This window comes from Euleptes europaea, chromosome 1 (genome assembly GCF_029931775.1).
Source record: "Euleptes europaea isolate rEulEur1 chromosome 1, rEulEur1.hap1, whole genome shotgun sequence".
NCBI classification, from domain to species: domain Eukaryota; kingdom Metazoa; phylum Chordata; class Lepidosauria; order Squamata; family Sphaerodactylidae; genus Euleptes; species Euleptes europaea.
Window position 1 is genome coordinate 19,766,927 of NC_079312.1, and position 17,029 is coordinate 19,783,955.

General features: G+C 46.7%; 1 protein-coding gene across 1 annotated transcript in view; it reads left to right on the forward strand.

Moving 5' to 3' along the window:
• C2 (complement C2) overlaps positions 1-11,985 on the forward strand; it is a 47,335-nt gene extending 35,350 nt beyond the window's left edge. Inside the window, exons 11-16 of the mRNA XM_056844632.1 lie at positions 4,222-4,360; positions 6,370-6,446; positions 7,547-7,638; positions 9,297-9,432; positions 11,420-11,469; positions 11,800-11,985. Of these exons, the coding sequence (XP_056700610.1) occupies positions 4,222-4,360; positions 6,370-6,446; positions 7,547-7,638; positions 9,297-9,432; positions 11,420-11,469; positions 11,800-11,985 (680 nt within the window). The remainder of the gene's footprint in view (positions 1-4,221; positions 4,361-6,369; positions 6,447-7,546; positions 7,639-9,296; positions 9,433-11,419; positions 11,470-11,799) is intronic.
• Positions 11,986-17,029: the final 5,044 nt, after the last annotated feature.

A 17,029-nucleotide genomic window follows, 5' to 3' on the forward strand; every position in this document is an offset into this window, starting at 1 on the left:
AGCTGCCACCATAGCACAAGGATCTCCACAGTGTGACTGAAGGTACGCTGTGGTCACCCTTTTGTGGCCGGCTTCACCTTCTGTAGAGGCTATTTTGTGGTGGCACCCATCACGCTTATGTCAGAATTCCAAAGGTGCCCACAGGCTCAAATAGGTTGGGGACCACTGAACTAGATGGTCAGACTTTTAATGAATTGGGTCCATGTGCAGCTTCAAAAGGAGGGCAAATAATGCCCCCCCCAGGGCCATTTGGCTTGGGAAAAGGGTGGAAGTGGAAGGCAGGAGCCCCTCCCCCCCCATGTCACAGTCCCAAGCAGAATTGGGCCCCTGCGGCTCTTTGAAAGGCAGTTCCCTGCAGCCTCTTGGACCCAGTTTGTTAAAAGTCATAGGCCATTTCTGCAGGGTCGGTTTTGATGCTCGCTCAAAGCTCTTTTTTAAAATGCGACCTTTAAAATGCCTATTCACAGACCCGATGCAAAAGGAGAAATTCCACCCCCCCATATACACACTCACCTGCTCCTTTGCTCCTTCGCTTGCATAGCCATTGGCAATGGTTGTTTGCGTAACTAAGCCACGTTTGTAATTTTTCATGGTTCTTTCAGTAACTGCTTTGGTGCGGGGGGTAGAGCAAACACAAAAGGTCACGTTAAAGAGGCTGTTAAGAAATACAAAGCAGGTATGCGCCGGCTTTGCATTCACTTCCTTTTTTAAATTAATTTTCTTTTAGATACAGAAAGAAGAAAGGGAAGGGGATAAAAAGGAAAATAACATAACAGGATAATTCTTTCCCGTGCCCAATGCAACCCTCATACAACCCACCCTTTTGTTTCTCCCAGTAAAAAAGGTAAAGGTCCCCTGTGCAAGCACCGCGTCATGGGGTGACGTCACATCCTGATGTTTACTAGGCAGATTTTGTTTAAGGGGTGGTTTGCCAGTGCCTTCCCCAGTCGTCTACACTTTACCCCTAGCAAGCTGGGTACATTTTACCGACCTTGGAAGGATGGAAGGCTGAGTCAGCCCTGAGCCGGCTACCTGAAACCAACTTCCGTTGAGATCGAACTCAGTTCATGAGCAGAGCTTGGACTGCAGTACTGCAGCTTACCACTCTGCGCCCAATACCCACATGTAATTCCATATTCTACATTCTAAATACTATTTCTCAGTTCCATTCTGTTCATATTAATTCAAACCTATCCTTCCCTCTAAAACTATACTGTATTCAGGAATATTATATGCTTAGACTTTCATTGCGTTCTGTCACCAAATTAATAGTTCGCATAGTAATCATTCATTTAGCACAGCCTCTCTACTCCATATTATAACTAACATGTTCTCTTAATCCTTAACTGCAGTTCATCAAACCTATCTGTCATGAAATAATTGTCATCTCTGTGTTCCTCTGTCGATTCGCATTCACTTCCTGAATGACGGTTCAACGTTAAAAAACTCAAAAAAATATGCGGGGCACTTCAGCCTGGAACACACTGCTAATTACCAAGCATAAATGGCCATAGCATCTAGTTTGAGCCTAAGCTAGCAGCCATCGCTACACCTCGTGGCAGTGAGTTCCAAAGTTTACTGTGCATTACGTAAAGACTTGCTTTCATTTCTCAGTGCTGAGTCATCTTCATCATTCTCTCTTATTACAGTCACAGATGGAACCTTCTTGTCGGGGTGCCTTGATCGCGAAGACATGGGTTCTAACAGCTGCTCACTGCTTCAGCAAGTTTAACGACAGTTCCAGCTGGAAAGTCTTTTTGGGTAAGGAACAAAAGGAAAATGTCTGGTATGGGCTTTGATGCTGGACTGAGTTCTAGGGAGATGAGCTGGGGCTCAACTCCTGACCTGGAAGGCCCAGGCTAGCCAGATCTCATCAGACCTCAGAAGCTAAGCAAGGTTAGCCCTGGTTAGTACTTGGATGGGAGACCACCCAGCAAGTCCAGGGTTGCTACGCAGAAGCAGGCAGTGGCAAACCACCTCTGTCCGTCTCTTACTTTGAAAACGCTATGGGGTTGCCATACGTCAGCTGCAACTTCATGTCACTTTCTACTACCAAGCTAGGTCTCTCTTTGGCTTCTGGAGGGCTGGGAGCCCAAGGCCCAACACAATGGCTATATCTAAATGGTCACCAGCAGTACGATCATGGCCGCTTCCACACAGAAATGATTCTCCATGAAGCTCTCATTGCTGCTGCAATCAGAAATCAGAAATTGCTAGAACTTTATAGCATTATACCAATGTATTTGAACAATGTATATGTTCCCAGCTTTCTTTTTTAAAATGTTAGTCCCTAGCCCTTATTGTTGTGGGGCCATGAGGGGAAAGGTGCCTTTACCCTTACAATTCCACAATGAAAAGGGCTACAAATTTACTTTAAAAAGAGAATCCTGTGAACTAGTAATGGATTGTTATAATGCTATAGCAATCTGGTCATTCCCAGTTTAAAAAAAACACACAAAGAAAAGCTCTCTGGTGTGTGTGTGGGAATGGTGAGTGCAGGACTTAAAATGGCATCAACATGGACAGGATATGCAAAAATGCACATCATCCTATCCACACGGCATCCAAAGGCCATTCTAAAAAGACTGTACCAAGCCAGATTTGAGAGAGATCTCAAGAAAGCTCCCCCCTTGGGGGGGGGGGGATGGAGGTGAAACAGAAGTAGGAAAAAAGGACATCATGCAGAATCTCCAGAAAAGAGCTGTACCGTAAGGAAGCGAAGGTGCAGGAAAACATTCATGTGAGAATAGCCTATAAGCAGTGCCTTGGTTCAGGTTTAGCCTAATATCATCCACGATTGGTGTGGCTTTCCTCAGCGTATGAGGCAATTTTCCTGGCTTTATGCTAGCAGGGCCATTTTGTACCCAAAAAGTGCTGTGTCATTAATTTTTAAGCTCACTGTGAATTGAAATTCTGTAATAATTCCAGAAGGTTATTGACCAAGAAAGGAATCCCCCCCCCCCGAACACCACCCTTCCTTCTACTTACCACAGAGCTGAAGTTGGTTCCCAGTTCTGAATTTGCAGTTCCTGGTTCTTTATTATACTAGTATGATTGAACTTTAAACAGCATCCCTGAATCACGTTTGGACCAACCCCAGATCACACATCCCCAGCCTCTGGAGACTGTGCCCTAGAAGTTACCATGAGGCCTGGGGGGAGCTGGTCCAAAGCCTGGTTTCTGTTTAAAGTGCTCCAAAGTGGGGTACGCCCTCCCCCCCGGAAATCCCAGGGTTTTTTGCATGGATAAGAAGGAAAGGATATCCGTGCTTTCTAACTTCTTGGGTTGGGGTGGTGGTAAGGAGTGCAAACTCATTTGGAGTAGAAGTAGGAGAAAAGGGAATGATTCCCCCCCCCCAATTCAATTTTTCTGATCAAAACTGAGCTAGGGTTGCCAGCTCTGGATTAGGAAATATCTGGAGATGTTGGGAGTGGAGCCGGGGGAGGGTGGGGTTTGGGCAGTTTCACACTGAAGCTCTGCTCAACAGGATGCCTTTTAAAACGAACCTATGATTAAAAATAAAATTTCTTACATACACACAGCACATCATCAGCCACACAATGAAGATTTTTGTGCTGTGGTGGCAACTGCGGCCAAATCACCTTTTAAGTCATCTGCAAAGCCTATGCGATCTTCATTGGCCAATCAGAAGCCCTGTTGGGCAAAAGCCTACCTGGCCCTGCCCACTTTCTCAAAACACTTGGCGGGCTCCAAGAAGGGTATTCGTGGGCACCATGGCACTGATAGGCACCATGTTGGGGACTCCTGTTGTACACCCTTTTTGACCAGCGTGGTGTAGTGGTTAAGAGCGGTGGTTTGGAGTGGTGGAGTCTGATCTGGAGAAGCAGGTTTGATTCCCCTCTCCACATGAGCGGTGGAAGCTATTCTAGTGAACTGGATTTGTTTCCCCACTCCTCCACATGAAGCCAGCTGGGTGACCATGGGCTAGTCACATATCTCTTAGAGCTCTCTCAGCCCCACCTACCTCACAGGGTGTCTGTTGTGAGGAGGGGAAGGGAAGGTGATTGTAAGCCGGTTTGAGTCTCCCTTAAGTGGTAGATAAAGTTGTCATATAAAAACCAACTCTTCTCCTTCATGGGATCTGGTTGTGCAGAAAAAACGGTAGCAAAGATAATTAGATTCCTCATGAGAACAATGGGATATTTCACAGTGAAACAGATTCTGATGCGGCTTCTTTTTTTCTCTCCCCCTCTCCCGCAGCTGACAAGACCCAATTGCACATAAAGAGACGAATTGACCATGAATTATACAACGTCCGAGCTAAGGCAGCCCAGGGCATCCAGGAATTCTATGACTATGACATCTCCCTGCTTGAATTGGACGGGCCTGGGAAACTTGGGTAATATAGAAGTGAAAGGACTCCATTCTGTTGCCCTCTGAGACACAGGCGCTCAGGGAGATTTGCAAGGTTTTGTGTTCAAAAATCCTGGCATCCCAAGTTCAGTGGATTGATCTAGTTGTCTAGTACATTTCCTATCCCACTTTTCCAAGGAGCTCAGAGCTTCGTGCGTGACTCTGAGGATGAGCAGAGTGCTTCTCCTTAGTTTTTATGAATTGTCTTTTTTTTTTAAAAAGGAAATTAACTTGTCCCAGTTCCTTAGAGCATGTGCAAGGTGACTTTTCCCAACAATGATGTTATGATAGTGAAATAGGGTTGACTAACCTCCAGGTAGTAGCTGGAGATCTCCTGATATTACAACTGATCTCCAGCTGATAAAGATCAGTTCACCTGAAGAACTATCATTGGACTCTATGGCACTGAAGTCCCTCCTCTCCCTAAACCCCCTCCCTTCTCAGGCTCTGGTGACTAAGAGGGATCTGGCAACCCTATAGAGGAATCTGTTTGCTACTGAGATCAGCCATAGTGAAAATCTAGCACAAGATTTACACCACAGCAGGGCTGGAGGGAATGGAACAGGAAGACGGCCCTTCCCCCAGCTCACCTTGGACCCACTTATGGTTGCCAACCTCCAGGTACTAGCTGGAGATCCCGTGCTATTACAACTAAACTCCAGCTGATAGAGATCAGTTCGCCTGGAGAAAATGGCTGCTTTGGCAATTGGACTCTATGGCGTTGAAGTCCCTCCTTTCCCCAAACCCCGCCCTCCTCAAGGCTCCACTCCAGAAAACCTCCCACCGGTGGCAAAGGGGGTCCTGGCGATCCTAGCCCCACCCCTCAGGAGGAAAGGAGAGCTTGCTCAGCCAGCCCTCAGCAGGAGGTACCTGGGTAGGTGAGGCCTCTTTGCTCTGGGTTGGGGTGGCCCCAGTGAGGGAGGTAATGGCTCCTCAGGCTTTCAGCTCCCCTGGATGTTTCCTAGTGGCCTTAATGGCCAACCCACCCCTGCAGCAGATGAGATGTTGGAGGATCTGCAGCGATCTCTATAATGTTTTTCCTTGGTCAATAGAGGCCATAGGGGAGTCTCAGGACTGTGTAGGGTTGCCAACCTCCAGGTACTAGCTCCTGCTATTGCAACTCATCTCCAGCTAATAGAGATCAGTTCACCTGGAGAAAATGGCCGCTTTGGCAATTGGACTCTATGGCATCGAAGTCCCTCCCCTGCCCAAATCCTGCCCTCCTCAGGCTCCGCCCCAAAAACCTCCTGCTGGTGGTGAAGAGGGACCTGGCAACTCTAGGACTGTGGCACTCTCTCTGTGTGTATGAAACTATCCCTGCCCTGTTTTTGTGACTACAAATTATTTTCTGAGATGTGTGGTTTGCACTGTATGTTTGCAGATGTCTCAGTATCTCTCACGCAGTACAAACAGTTACTGTGCTGTATGTGTGTGTGTGTGTGTGTGTTAAGTGCCGTCAAGTCGCTTCCAACTCATGGCGACCCTATGAATCAGTGTCCTCCAAAGTGTCCTATCTTTAACAGCCTTACTGTGCTACAAATGTGGAAAATCTGTTACTGCGCAATCCCAACCCTGTACCAAGAAAATCTGTGTTCTGTATCCTCTCATGCCTGGTTGCATACATGTGCCTTCTTTGCATCATTCTAGTTTTGCTGGTCTTAGGGAAGGTCAAAGAATTATGCAGAATTATGATGAAGCCCCCCCACTCCCCCTCATCTACCAGGATTCTTGTTCAGCCACTCCTCCGGGTTGTATGGTTTCAGCAGGCATCTCCCTACCACTTTCCAGCATATCTTCAATAAGGGCTAGAAACCTGCGTGCTATTCTTTAAATGAAAGCTGATATGTTCAGGAAGTCATGGAATGCCTACAGGCTTTGGTTACGCTTCCCTGAGATCCTTGCTGGGGCCATTCTAACGTTCCCACCCACAGCCCTCCTCCCCACGTCTATCTGTGACTTCCAAGCCAGCCGCAAAAACATGTGCCTCCTTTGCAGGCCGATCTGTCTTCCCTGTACCACAGGTGCCAACAGAGCTCTGAAAAAGCCTGAGACTGCGACTTGCAAGGATCACGGTGAGTGCATTTAACAGCAGATGGAGAAGCTACCGGGTATCTTGGCATTGTTCAGAAGGAACTGCAGTTTTCCATTTTGTGCTTTCTTCTCTTTAGACCCTGTAGACTAGGGTCCCCAACATTTTGAGCCTGTGGGCAGGTATTCTGATGCAACGTGGTGGGTGCAGCCACAATACGACTGCCACAAAAGGGCTGCTGCAGGAGACATAGGGTTGCCAGCCTCCAGGTAATAGCTGGAGATCTCCCGCTGTTACAACTGATCTTCAGCTGATAGAGATCAGTGCACCTGGAGGAAATGGCTGCTTTGGCAATTGGACGCTGAGGCATTGAAGTCCCTCCCCTAGACAAACCCCGCCCTCCTCAGGCTCCACCCAAAAAACCTCCCACCGGTGGAGAGGGGGAACCTGGCAACCCTAAGGAGACGGAGCCAGTCACAATATTCTCCTTAAAAGGTAGAGAAAATCGGCATATAAAAACCAACTCTTCTTCATCTTCATCTTCAGTGGCCAATAAGAAGCCCTACTGGGCAAAACCCTGCTGACTTACAAAAAATTCTTGATGGCCATCAGGAAAAGTGTCAACCGGTGCCATGGTGCCCATCAGCCCCATGTTTGGGATCCGTGTTGTAGGGTAAACAGCTGGCTGCTGAGGGAAGAGGCTGTTGGGGAGAGAGCTGCTCTTTCTACTCCTTCTGGGAACTTTTTCATTCGAACCAGCTGAGTATCCCCTGTAGGGTTTCCAGGTCCCCCTTGGCCATGAGCAGGGGACGGGGGAGAGCTGACAGTATGGAATGTGTTGGGATTTGATTCAAAACCCTTGATCTCCACTTTCTGGAACATTTTCCTCATTGTTATCAACATGTTGTTGAAAGCAAATATACCAAATGTATCTGACAAAAATAAAGCCACAAGATCACATAAGAATGGCAGAACAGTAGCAGGATAAGAGGAAATGTTATCTGACAGGGAGTTTCTATCTTGATCTTCTGTTCGGGAGATGTGAGAAGGCCAGAGCGGCAGAATGCTAAATGGAGGTTGCCTAATGACCTCCCCCTCCCAAAAAAACCCTTCACAATAGATTTGTCCCTTTCTGCTTTGTAGAGTTGGACCTGCTGAGTTTCGAGAAGGTACCTGCACAGTTTGTATCCCTGAACAACGAGAGACTGAACGTACTGATCAAAACAAAGAAAAGCGTAAGCACTTTAATTCCTAGCTGTGGGATTCTGAGAAATAATTAGAGATACGGAGTCCTGGGGTGGGGATTCTCCCCCCCACCCTTCAAGGCCAGAAAATTGGGAGTGGAGATAAAACCAGTTTGCCACTGCTGCATTTCCTAACTATACATTACATTTTCTGTTTGATCAAATGTGTATTGCAAGTTCCATGCTGGGAACATAATTCCCAGGCATGCCTGGGCCTGATTTGGATTGGGAAGACAGCCCATAGGGAGAGGGGGGCTTCAGGCTTCCCCCCATTTCATTTTCCCAACCTGAAACAGCCCCCAACAGCCACTCTGCTCCATTGTGGAAACCTAAGAATATCCCATCAAGTCATGTAGAACCCCCCCAAGAGTGCAATTAGTGCCCCCTCAAGGGCTGTTTCAAGTTGGGGAAATGGCGTTGGGGAAGAGGCTTCAGCTCCCTCACCCTGTGTGCCAGGGTTCCAGTTGGGGCTACTAGGCCATGCCAGGCAAACTGGGGGGAGCTGCAACATCTTCTGTGCTGCTATGTCACTTCTGAGGAAAAGCCGGAAGTGATGTAGGGTAGCTCTAGGAATTGCTTGAAGCTCTATGGTAAAAGCTCTGTGGTTTCTGGCAATTCCTAGAACTACCCAGCATCACGTCCGGGTTTTCCCTGTAAGTGATGTAGCAGCACAGAGGACATTAGCTTTTCGCCTTCTCTGCTACTCGGAGTGGCAGAAGGCAATTAGAGCTGCTGGGGAGAAGCCCTCGTTCCAATCCAAATAGGGCCCATGTGTCCCTGGTAATTAAGTTCCCAGCACAGACTTCACAACCCACATTGATCATGTGGATCAGAGGGAGACTGGGGAGGATACGAGGAAAACGTAATGTGTAATCAGGCCCTTATAAATTAAGGCTGATGCTGCTTTGCATAGGTAGCAGACAGTTTTAAATGAAATGTTGCGTTGAGTGCAAAATCCCACAGGTAAATTCTAAACTCCCACCACATCTCAATCAGACTTGGAGCAGATATTCCAAGAGATAAATGTCAGTAACGGTAGTGATGCTACTGCACTTGACTAGAATACAAAAACCAATGACACTCTTAAGATGGTGTTGGAAAAGCACTTTCAGATATTGCAGGATACTGAACCCCTGCAGGTCTTTGGATTTAGAAGTGCAGTCTGGGAGTACGCCAAACATCTCGTGCCGGCAGTGTGGTAGCCTGGCTTTTGTGAAGTACAGCCTGCGACTTCCCATCCTTCCCACGTGCCTCCTGTCCCTCCAACATATGCATCAAATGAAGCAAGGCGATGAATGTTTGAAAGTACACCCTCCCCACACCCTACGCACACGCCACAGTCAAGGAGCAAACTCAAATGTTGAAGAGTTGAGAAGTTTGCTTCAGTTCCTGCCAATCTTCCTGTTTTTTGAAGTCCACGAAGCTCAAAGTGGAAATTTAAACTGGGAAGTTGCGGTTCATTCCGACACTGACCCCGATTACAGAAATAAACTTGCAGCTCCACTTTAGACTTTGGGGTATCTTTGCAAGGACTGTTGTAATAAAATGATGGCATTTATACGTAAAGGTCCCTTTGCATTTGATTAATTTGTGGTATGCATATTTGCAAGGATCTAACATCCCATCTATGCGTCCATTGCTTCCTGTAGCGCCCTAAATGCATTTCTGCAGCGCTCCAACATGCATTATATTCCAAAGTGGCCAACGTCTCTGAAGTCGTGACTGACCGATTCCTGTGCAGCGGAGAAGATGGGAATGGAGCGGTGGAGGACGCATCTTGCAAAGGTTATTTTGTTAGATTAGAAAAGGAAATTTATCCCTGTTAAGTTGGGTGGTTGGGAGATTTTTTTAAAATCCAAATTACTTAACACCGTGTTCTTGAAACAAAGATCTAAAGCAACTAAGCAATAGTTTACAGCTAAACGCAGTTAGTCTCTCAGTTTTGAGACACCATGACAGGCATGAAACTGTTAGTTAACTGGTAGGCTCACGTGTTCCCCCACCCAACCACCTTCTCCCTACACAGGGTTCTGTAGAAAATTAAGACAAAAGACTTCAACTAACTCCAATGGACTTTGACGTCTAAATGCCATAATAAACAGGGTATAGTTTGGTTCTTGTAGGTTATCCGGGCTGTGTAACCGTGGTCTTGGAATTTTCTTTCCTGACGTTTCGCCAGCAACTGTGGCAGGCATCTTCAGAGTAGTAACACTGAAGGACAGTGTCTCTCAGTGTCAAGGGTGTAGGAAGAGTAATATATAGTCAGAAAGAGGTTGGGTTTGAGCTGAGTATTGTCCTGCAAAAGTAATGTGCTAATCATTGTCCTGTAAGTATCAAGATAATGTGCTAATGAGGGTATGGTATGTTAATATGGAACCATTGTATCCTGAAGTGATCTGTTAATGTGTGTAATCCAAAACTAATCTGCATGGCTATTGTTGAATGTTGTCTTTGTTAGTCTGGAGGTTTTCAGAACAGGAAGCCAAGCCTTATTCATTCTTAAACTCTCCTCTTTTCTGTTAAAGTTGTGCTGATGTTTATGAATTTCAATGGCTTCTCTGTGCAATCTGACAAAATAGTTGGTAGAATTGTCCAGTCTTTCAGTGTCTTGGAATAAGACCCTGTGTCCTGTTTGTGTCAGTCCATGTTCAGCCACTGCTGATTTCTCAGGTTGGCCAAGTCTGCAGTATCTTTCATGTTCTTTTATCCTTGTTTGTATGCTGCGTTGTGTGGTCCCGATGTAAACTTCTCCACAGCTGCAAGGTATACGATATACTCCTGCAGAGGTGAGGGGGTCTCTTTTGTCTTTTGCTGATCGTAGCATTTGTTGTATTTTCTTGGTGGATTTAAACACTGTTCGTAGGTTATGTTTTTTCAAAAGTTTCTCCATCCTATCAGTGACTCCTTTAATAAATGGCAAGAATACCTTTCCTATGGGAGACTGTTTTTCCTGAGTTTTCTGATTTTTGTTTGGTTTAATGGCCCTGCTGATTTCATTCTTGGAGTAGCCGTTTGCTAGCAGTGCGTGATTTAGATGATTAGGGTTTAGTTTGTTTCCTGGTGACCAAGACCTTTAATGCACGGGTTGTTTCCATCGCCGTCAAGCCCTAGTATTTCGGGTCTTTCGTTTTCATTATGCATGTATTTTCTGACCTTTAGAAGTCGCCTGGCTCTCCCCTCACGTTTCCCCCGCGTTTTGTGGATGCTGTTTTACCCCGAGTTTAACATCTGCCTCAATCCCAAATCAAAAGCCAGCCCTGTGCAGACTTGTCAATGCAGGGTTTTCTCCCCAAGCCCATTCTCGTTTCTCCCTCCCACTTGTCTTTCCCCCTCATTCAACGCCTCCCCTCCAACCTGGAATACAAGGAGGCTGCTTATTGGTCAGTTTCAGAGCGAGTATTGGTCAGTTTCAGACCTCAGCTTGATCAAACAGGGGTTTTTTTCAGTTTGTTTGCAGCTAGCGATAATGCTGAAATAATCACAAATCACCTAAGCAGCTGCTTATTTGGTCATTGCGTATTGGTCAGTTTCAGGCCAGTGCTGAGTGATTTGAGAATTTGACTGCAAATACTGTGCATGGAGAGAGCAGCATATCCAACAGAAACAACCTGTGCATAAAAGGCCCAAGACACGGATATGCAATTTAATCCAGGTTTTAAGCACCGGCAAGTTTATGCGGTCCATGAATACAAATCCTCTTTCCTCTCTGGGGCGCAATGGAAGTCTGAGGCAGTGGGGCTTATTTTTCATTCTAACTCTCCTCTTTTCACAGGTGAATCTGGGGGGTCCTTGTTTGTAGAGAGGCGAGCCAGATATTTTCAGGTAAGCCAAACTCTGGTGCTCTCGCATTGTGGCCCTTCTTCCTTTTACAAATCTCACTTGTGGTGTCATGTCAGTACTCAAAAAGTTGCGGATTTTGGAGCATTTCAGATTTCAACCTGTGTATTTCCCCAAGGTATATTTGCTATTGCTGTTTTTTTCGTTTGGTTGAGCCTGCCTCTTTTGCCCATTTCACTATTGCCGGGCTCTGTTTGAATGAAACGTTAATTCTCTGTACGGATCTTGTGGGGATGGATCATCGATCTCTTTGTCCCTGTAAATTGTCGATGGCCCTTTTAGTCCTTGATCTGGCTCCTGTGCCTCTCCTTGTAGGTGGGTGTGCTCAGCTGGGGTACATTTGATGCCTGCAAAAATAAAGCCACGGAGTCTAACCACAGAGTTCGGAAAACACCTAAGCGGGGACAGAAGCCACGAGATTTCTACCTCAGTCTGTTTCGTGTGCAGGACTGGCTGCGGCACCATCTGGCTGGATCCTTGAGATTTATCCCTCAGCAATGATTTCCCACCCCCCTCCCAACCTCCCCCACTTTCACTGTTACCTAGAATTCTTCTTGGCCAGTCTTCATGATGCATAATAATAATAATAATAATAATAATAATAATAATAAACATCTTGGTGAAATGTGGTTGTTCGTGCTGATTTCCACTTTCATATTGAAGGGTCAGAACTTTGTAACAGGGCTTATTGTTTTGAAACCTGGGAATCGGTTTTCAACGCCTGCGTTCCGCCTCAGTGCACGTGAATCTACCCTATGCCTCTGAACATGAGCAGAGTGCCACCAGGCAGCCACAGCCAGACCCGGAAAGGAACTATTTGTTGCTCTGAATCTGTAATGTTATGGCAGACTGCAGCCCTGGTCCCTCTTGTTTTAGAAAGTAAGCATGTCCAGCAAACTGGTAGTGCTGTGAGCTTCCCCCACAGAAGTGCCTCCATTCCTGTATGCTTTTTTCATCTTTTAACACCTTCCTGTGGTATGTGTGTGGAGGAGGATTTGCAAATAAACACAAAAATGTGAGGATTTGGGGGGAGTTATTTATTTATTGGAGTGGTGGACTCTGATCTGGAGAACCGGGTTTGATTCCTCACTCCTCCACTTGAGCGGCGGACTCTAATCTGGTGAACCGGGTTGGTTTCCCCACTCCTACACATGAAGCCAGCTGGGTGACCTTGGGCCAGTCACAGTTCTCTCAGAAACCTCTCATCCCCACCTACCTCACAGGGTGCCTGTTGTGGGGAGGGGAAGGGAAGGTGATTGTAAGCCGGTTTGAGTCTTCCTTAAGTGGTAGAGAAAGTTGGCATATAAAAACCAACTCCTCTTCTTCATTTCTTCTTCATTCTTCTATCCCGCTCTCTCCAACAAAGCCGGGCTCAGAGGGGCTGACGACAAAGTTAAACACATTAAATTCCATAAATACATTAAAATCATTTGTATAATAATAATAATGAAATTCATATCACAATTGCTAAAATACGTAAGGTCCTAAATGGTACGTAAGGTCCTAAATGGCACAACTCAGCAGTGTCTCTGGTGTGCCGGGACAATAAGGGCAAGTCAACGGACATAAGTCCCCCCATCTAGTAACTAACTAGCTAAAGATGCTAAAAAGGGGAGGCAACAGGGAAGCCAGCACTCATTGAAAAACCATAGCTGTCCTCAACCAAAAGCCTGGTGGAATAGCTCCATCTTACAGGCGCTGCGGAACTCCTTTAGGTCCCACAGGGCCCTGATCTCATTTGGGAGGCTATTCCCAGGGCCGGTGCCAGTCTTTTTTGCGTCCTAGGCAAGGCTAACGACTTGTGCCCCCCTGCATTGCTAACCAATTTTCAAAAACAGATGTCTTGTAGAAAAAATAAAAGCCTGATGCATTCCTACAAAACTTTTTATAAGACATGATGATTAATTATATCCCATAGCACTGTTGTGGTACTTAATCTGAAAATAAAAAAAATATAAATTGTCAGTTGCATTTTTTCAAGAAACTAATCTGTTTAAAACGGTGCCCCTCAGGCCAGTTCTGCACCCGGAGGTCTGCGCCCTAGGCGACCGCCTGGTACACCTAATGGTAGCACTGGCCCTGGCTATTCCACCAGTCGGTAGAGGCCTGATTGAGGACAGCCGGACATTCCTTGGGCCAGGGACCACCGGCAGATTGCTACTTGACGGTTGTAGCGTTCTCTGGGGGGTGTACCAGGAGAGGCGGTCTTGCAGCTGCGAAGGTCCCAGACCGTGTAAGGCTTTAAAGGTCAAAACCAGCATCTTGAACCTGATCTGGTACTCCAGCTGGAGCCAGTGCAGTTGACAGAGCACTGGCGGAATATGGGCCCCGCAGCAGAGTCCCCATAAGGAGCCTCGCTGCTGTGTTCCGTACCAGCTGGAGTTTCCGTGTCAGTCTCGAGGGCAGCCCTACGTAGAGTGAGTTGCAGTAGTCCTGCCTGGAGGTGACCGTCTCATGGATCACAGTGGCTAAGTCAGGTCAGGAGAGGTAAGGCACCAAATGCTGGGCCTGACGGAGATGGAAGAAAGGTCACGGCTGTGACCTGAGCCTCCATTGACAAGGAGGCATCAAAGGTCACACACAGGCTCCTGACAGGGGGCAAAGGTGTTAACTGCAAGCCATCCAGAGCTGGGAGCCGGCGCCCCACCCCGGCTGAGCCACAGGACCTCCATCTTCAATGGATTCAATTTCGGCCAACTCTTCTTCAACCAATCCATCACAGCATCCAAGCACCTAGCCAGTGTGACCGGGGCGGAGTCCAGATGGCCATCCATCAACAGGTAAAGCCAGGTGTCATCAGCATACTGGCGACATACCAGCCTAAAACTCCTGACAAGCTGGGTGAGGGGTTGCATACAGATGTTAAACAACATAGGAGAGAGGACCGCCCCTTGCAGAACCCCACACACCAAAGGGCGGTGCTGCGATACCTCTTCCCCAAATGTTACCCTCTGTTTCCGATTCCGGAAGGAGGAGCACAGCCATTGAAGGGCTGAACCCCGTATCCCAATGCCAGTGACGCAGTGGTCTAGAAGATCGTGATCAACCATGTCGAAGGCCGCTGACAAATCTAAAAGAATCAGCTGCCCTGCCCCAATCCATCTGTCAAAGAAGATCATCTGTGAGGGTGACCAGAGCCGTCTCCGGCGGAAACCCAATTGAAATGGGTCCAAAACCAATGTCTCATCCAGGAAAGCCTGAAGCTATTTGGCCGCCGCTCTTTCAACTACCTTACCCAGGTACGATAAGTTCGATACCGGGCGGTAGTTAAAAAGATCTCTAGGATCTAATGATGGCTTCTTTAAGAGCGGGCGCTCCACTGCCTCTTTCAACCTCCCCTGCCCCAGGAAGGTCCCCATACTAAAGGACAAGTTGATAATCTCTCCCAAGGGAACCCGCACTGCATCCTGACTGGCTTTGACCAGCCAGGAGGGGCACAGATCCAAGAGGCAAGTGGTGGGCCTTACAGCTAACAGGATCCTGCTCACATCGGCTTGAGCTGAAATGGTCCAATACTGGACCTGAAGATGGGCAAGGGGTAGGGTTGCCAACCTGCAGGTGGTCTGAGAAAAATATGCACAAGTACTACTGGGATAGTAGTGAAAATATAGTACTAGGCTCAAACCAATTAATTTAAATAATACACAAGCAAACTATGCAAACATATATTGTGAACATAGACTGAATTATTCTCTCTGTATTAGATTGCTATTATTGCATCTACAAAGACAAACCAATTAATATCTATGAAGATTCCAGCTGATGAAGCTGCAATTTTGCAGTGAAAACGCTAGTGTGCATCCGGACAGCGTTACTGTGGACTTTTTCAGCCTTCCTCGTGTTGCTTTTTGAAGAAAACAACCTAGAGATAAGATTTTTACTTACCTTGAAAAAGTCTTTCCATCTTAGATTTGCTTGTACATACTATCACTGCTGTTTTCACTTGTCTGTAGATGTTACACATTGTTCACAATATATGTTTGCATAGTTTGCTTGTGTATTATTTAAATTAATTGGTTTGAGCCTAGTACTATATTTTCACTACTACAACCTGCAGGTGGTGGCTGGAGATCTCCTGCTATTACAGCTGATCTCCAGCTGATAGAGATCAGTTCCCCTGGAGAAAATGGCCGCTTTGGCAATTGGACTCTATGGCATTGAGGTCCCTCCCCTCCCCATTCCTGCCCTCCTCAGGCTCCAAAAAAACTCCCACCGGTGGCAAAGAGGGACCTGGCCAACCCTAGCAAGGGGCCTCCAGTTCCCTTGCTGTGTCGAGGTTGGCTGGGAGGTCTTGGCGGAGCGACAAGACAATGGGGGTTACCGCACTTTGTATTCCCAGCAATGTATTAAGAGTTTGAAAATGTTGTAAAAAACATCACTTTAAAAGGGTTTTTGGATACCACGGCTTATAAATGGTTGGAAGACGTCTTCACAGCTAAAGGGGCCAAACAAAGTGCGAACAGTATTTTTTTATAACGTTTTCAAACTCTTAATACATCGGTGGGAATACAAGAAAGTGCGAACGATACTTTTTATAACATTTTCACACTCTTAATACATCGCTGGGAATACAAGTGCAGTAACAGCCTTTATCTGCTTTATCCCCAGCCTTTTAATAGCTGGGGGAAAAGCCTCACAGCAATGTGTCGAATTTACTCTTAAATTTGGTTGTCCTTCTGATAAAGACAAAAGCGACCTAATGATTCTGAATAATTGTGCCTGGCGGCAGCTAGAGGACACAGTGGAGGCTGCATAATATTCCTTTTTAGCTGCCTTCACGGCCACCTCATAAACGTCCTATCAGATGCTCTTGCAGCCTTGTCACACCGCCAAACTCACTCTAGACGTCTAAGCTCCCATTTCATATCCCTGAGCCCCTCGGTATCCCAAGGGACCCAGTTTCTTTCTATGGGGGGCGAAGAGGGCATCTGGGTGCGATTTCATCTATGGCTGAGAAGAGTAGGGTTGCCAGGTCCCTCTTCGCCACCGGCAGGAGGTTTTTTGGGGCGGAGCCTGAGGAGGGTTTGGACAGGGGTGGCACTTGAATGCCATAGAGTCCAATTGCCAAAGTGGCCCTTTTCTCCAGGTGAACCGATCTCTATCGGCAGGAGATCAGTTGCAACAGCAGGAGCTCTCCAGCTAGTACCTGGAGGTTGGCAACCCTAGTGGAGAGTCGGATATGCCAGTCCTCAAGTTAAATACAAAAATAACCCTATGCTGAATACAGAAATTAGTAACAAAAAAAAAACAAACCAAAACAGCACAATGGCCAAACTATATGTGACAGAAAATCCAAGCAATTAGTATATATATCAATTGGTTCTTGTAGGTTATCCGGGCTGTGTGACCGTGGTCTTGGTATTTAGTTATAAATATAGACCTAAATTGGTTCTTGTAGGTTATCCAGGCTGTGTGACCAAGTGGTCTTGGTATTTTCTTTCCTGACGTTTCGCCCGCAGCTGTGGCAGGCATCTTCAGAGGAGTAACACTGAAGGACAGTGTCTCTCAGTGTCAAGTGTGTAGGAAGAGTAATATATAGTCAGAA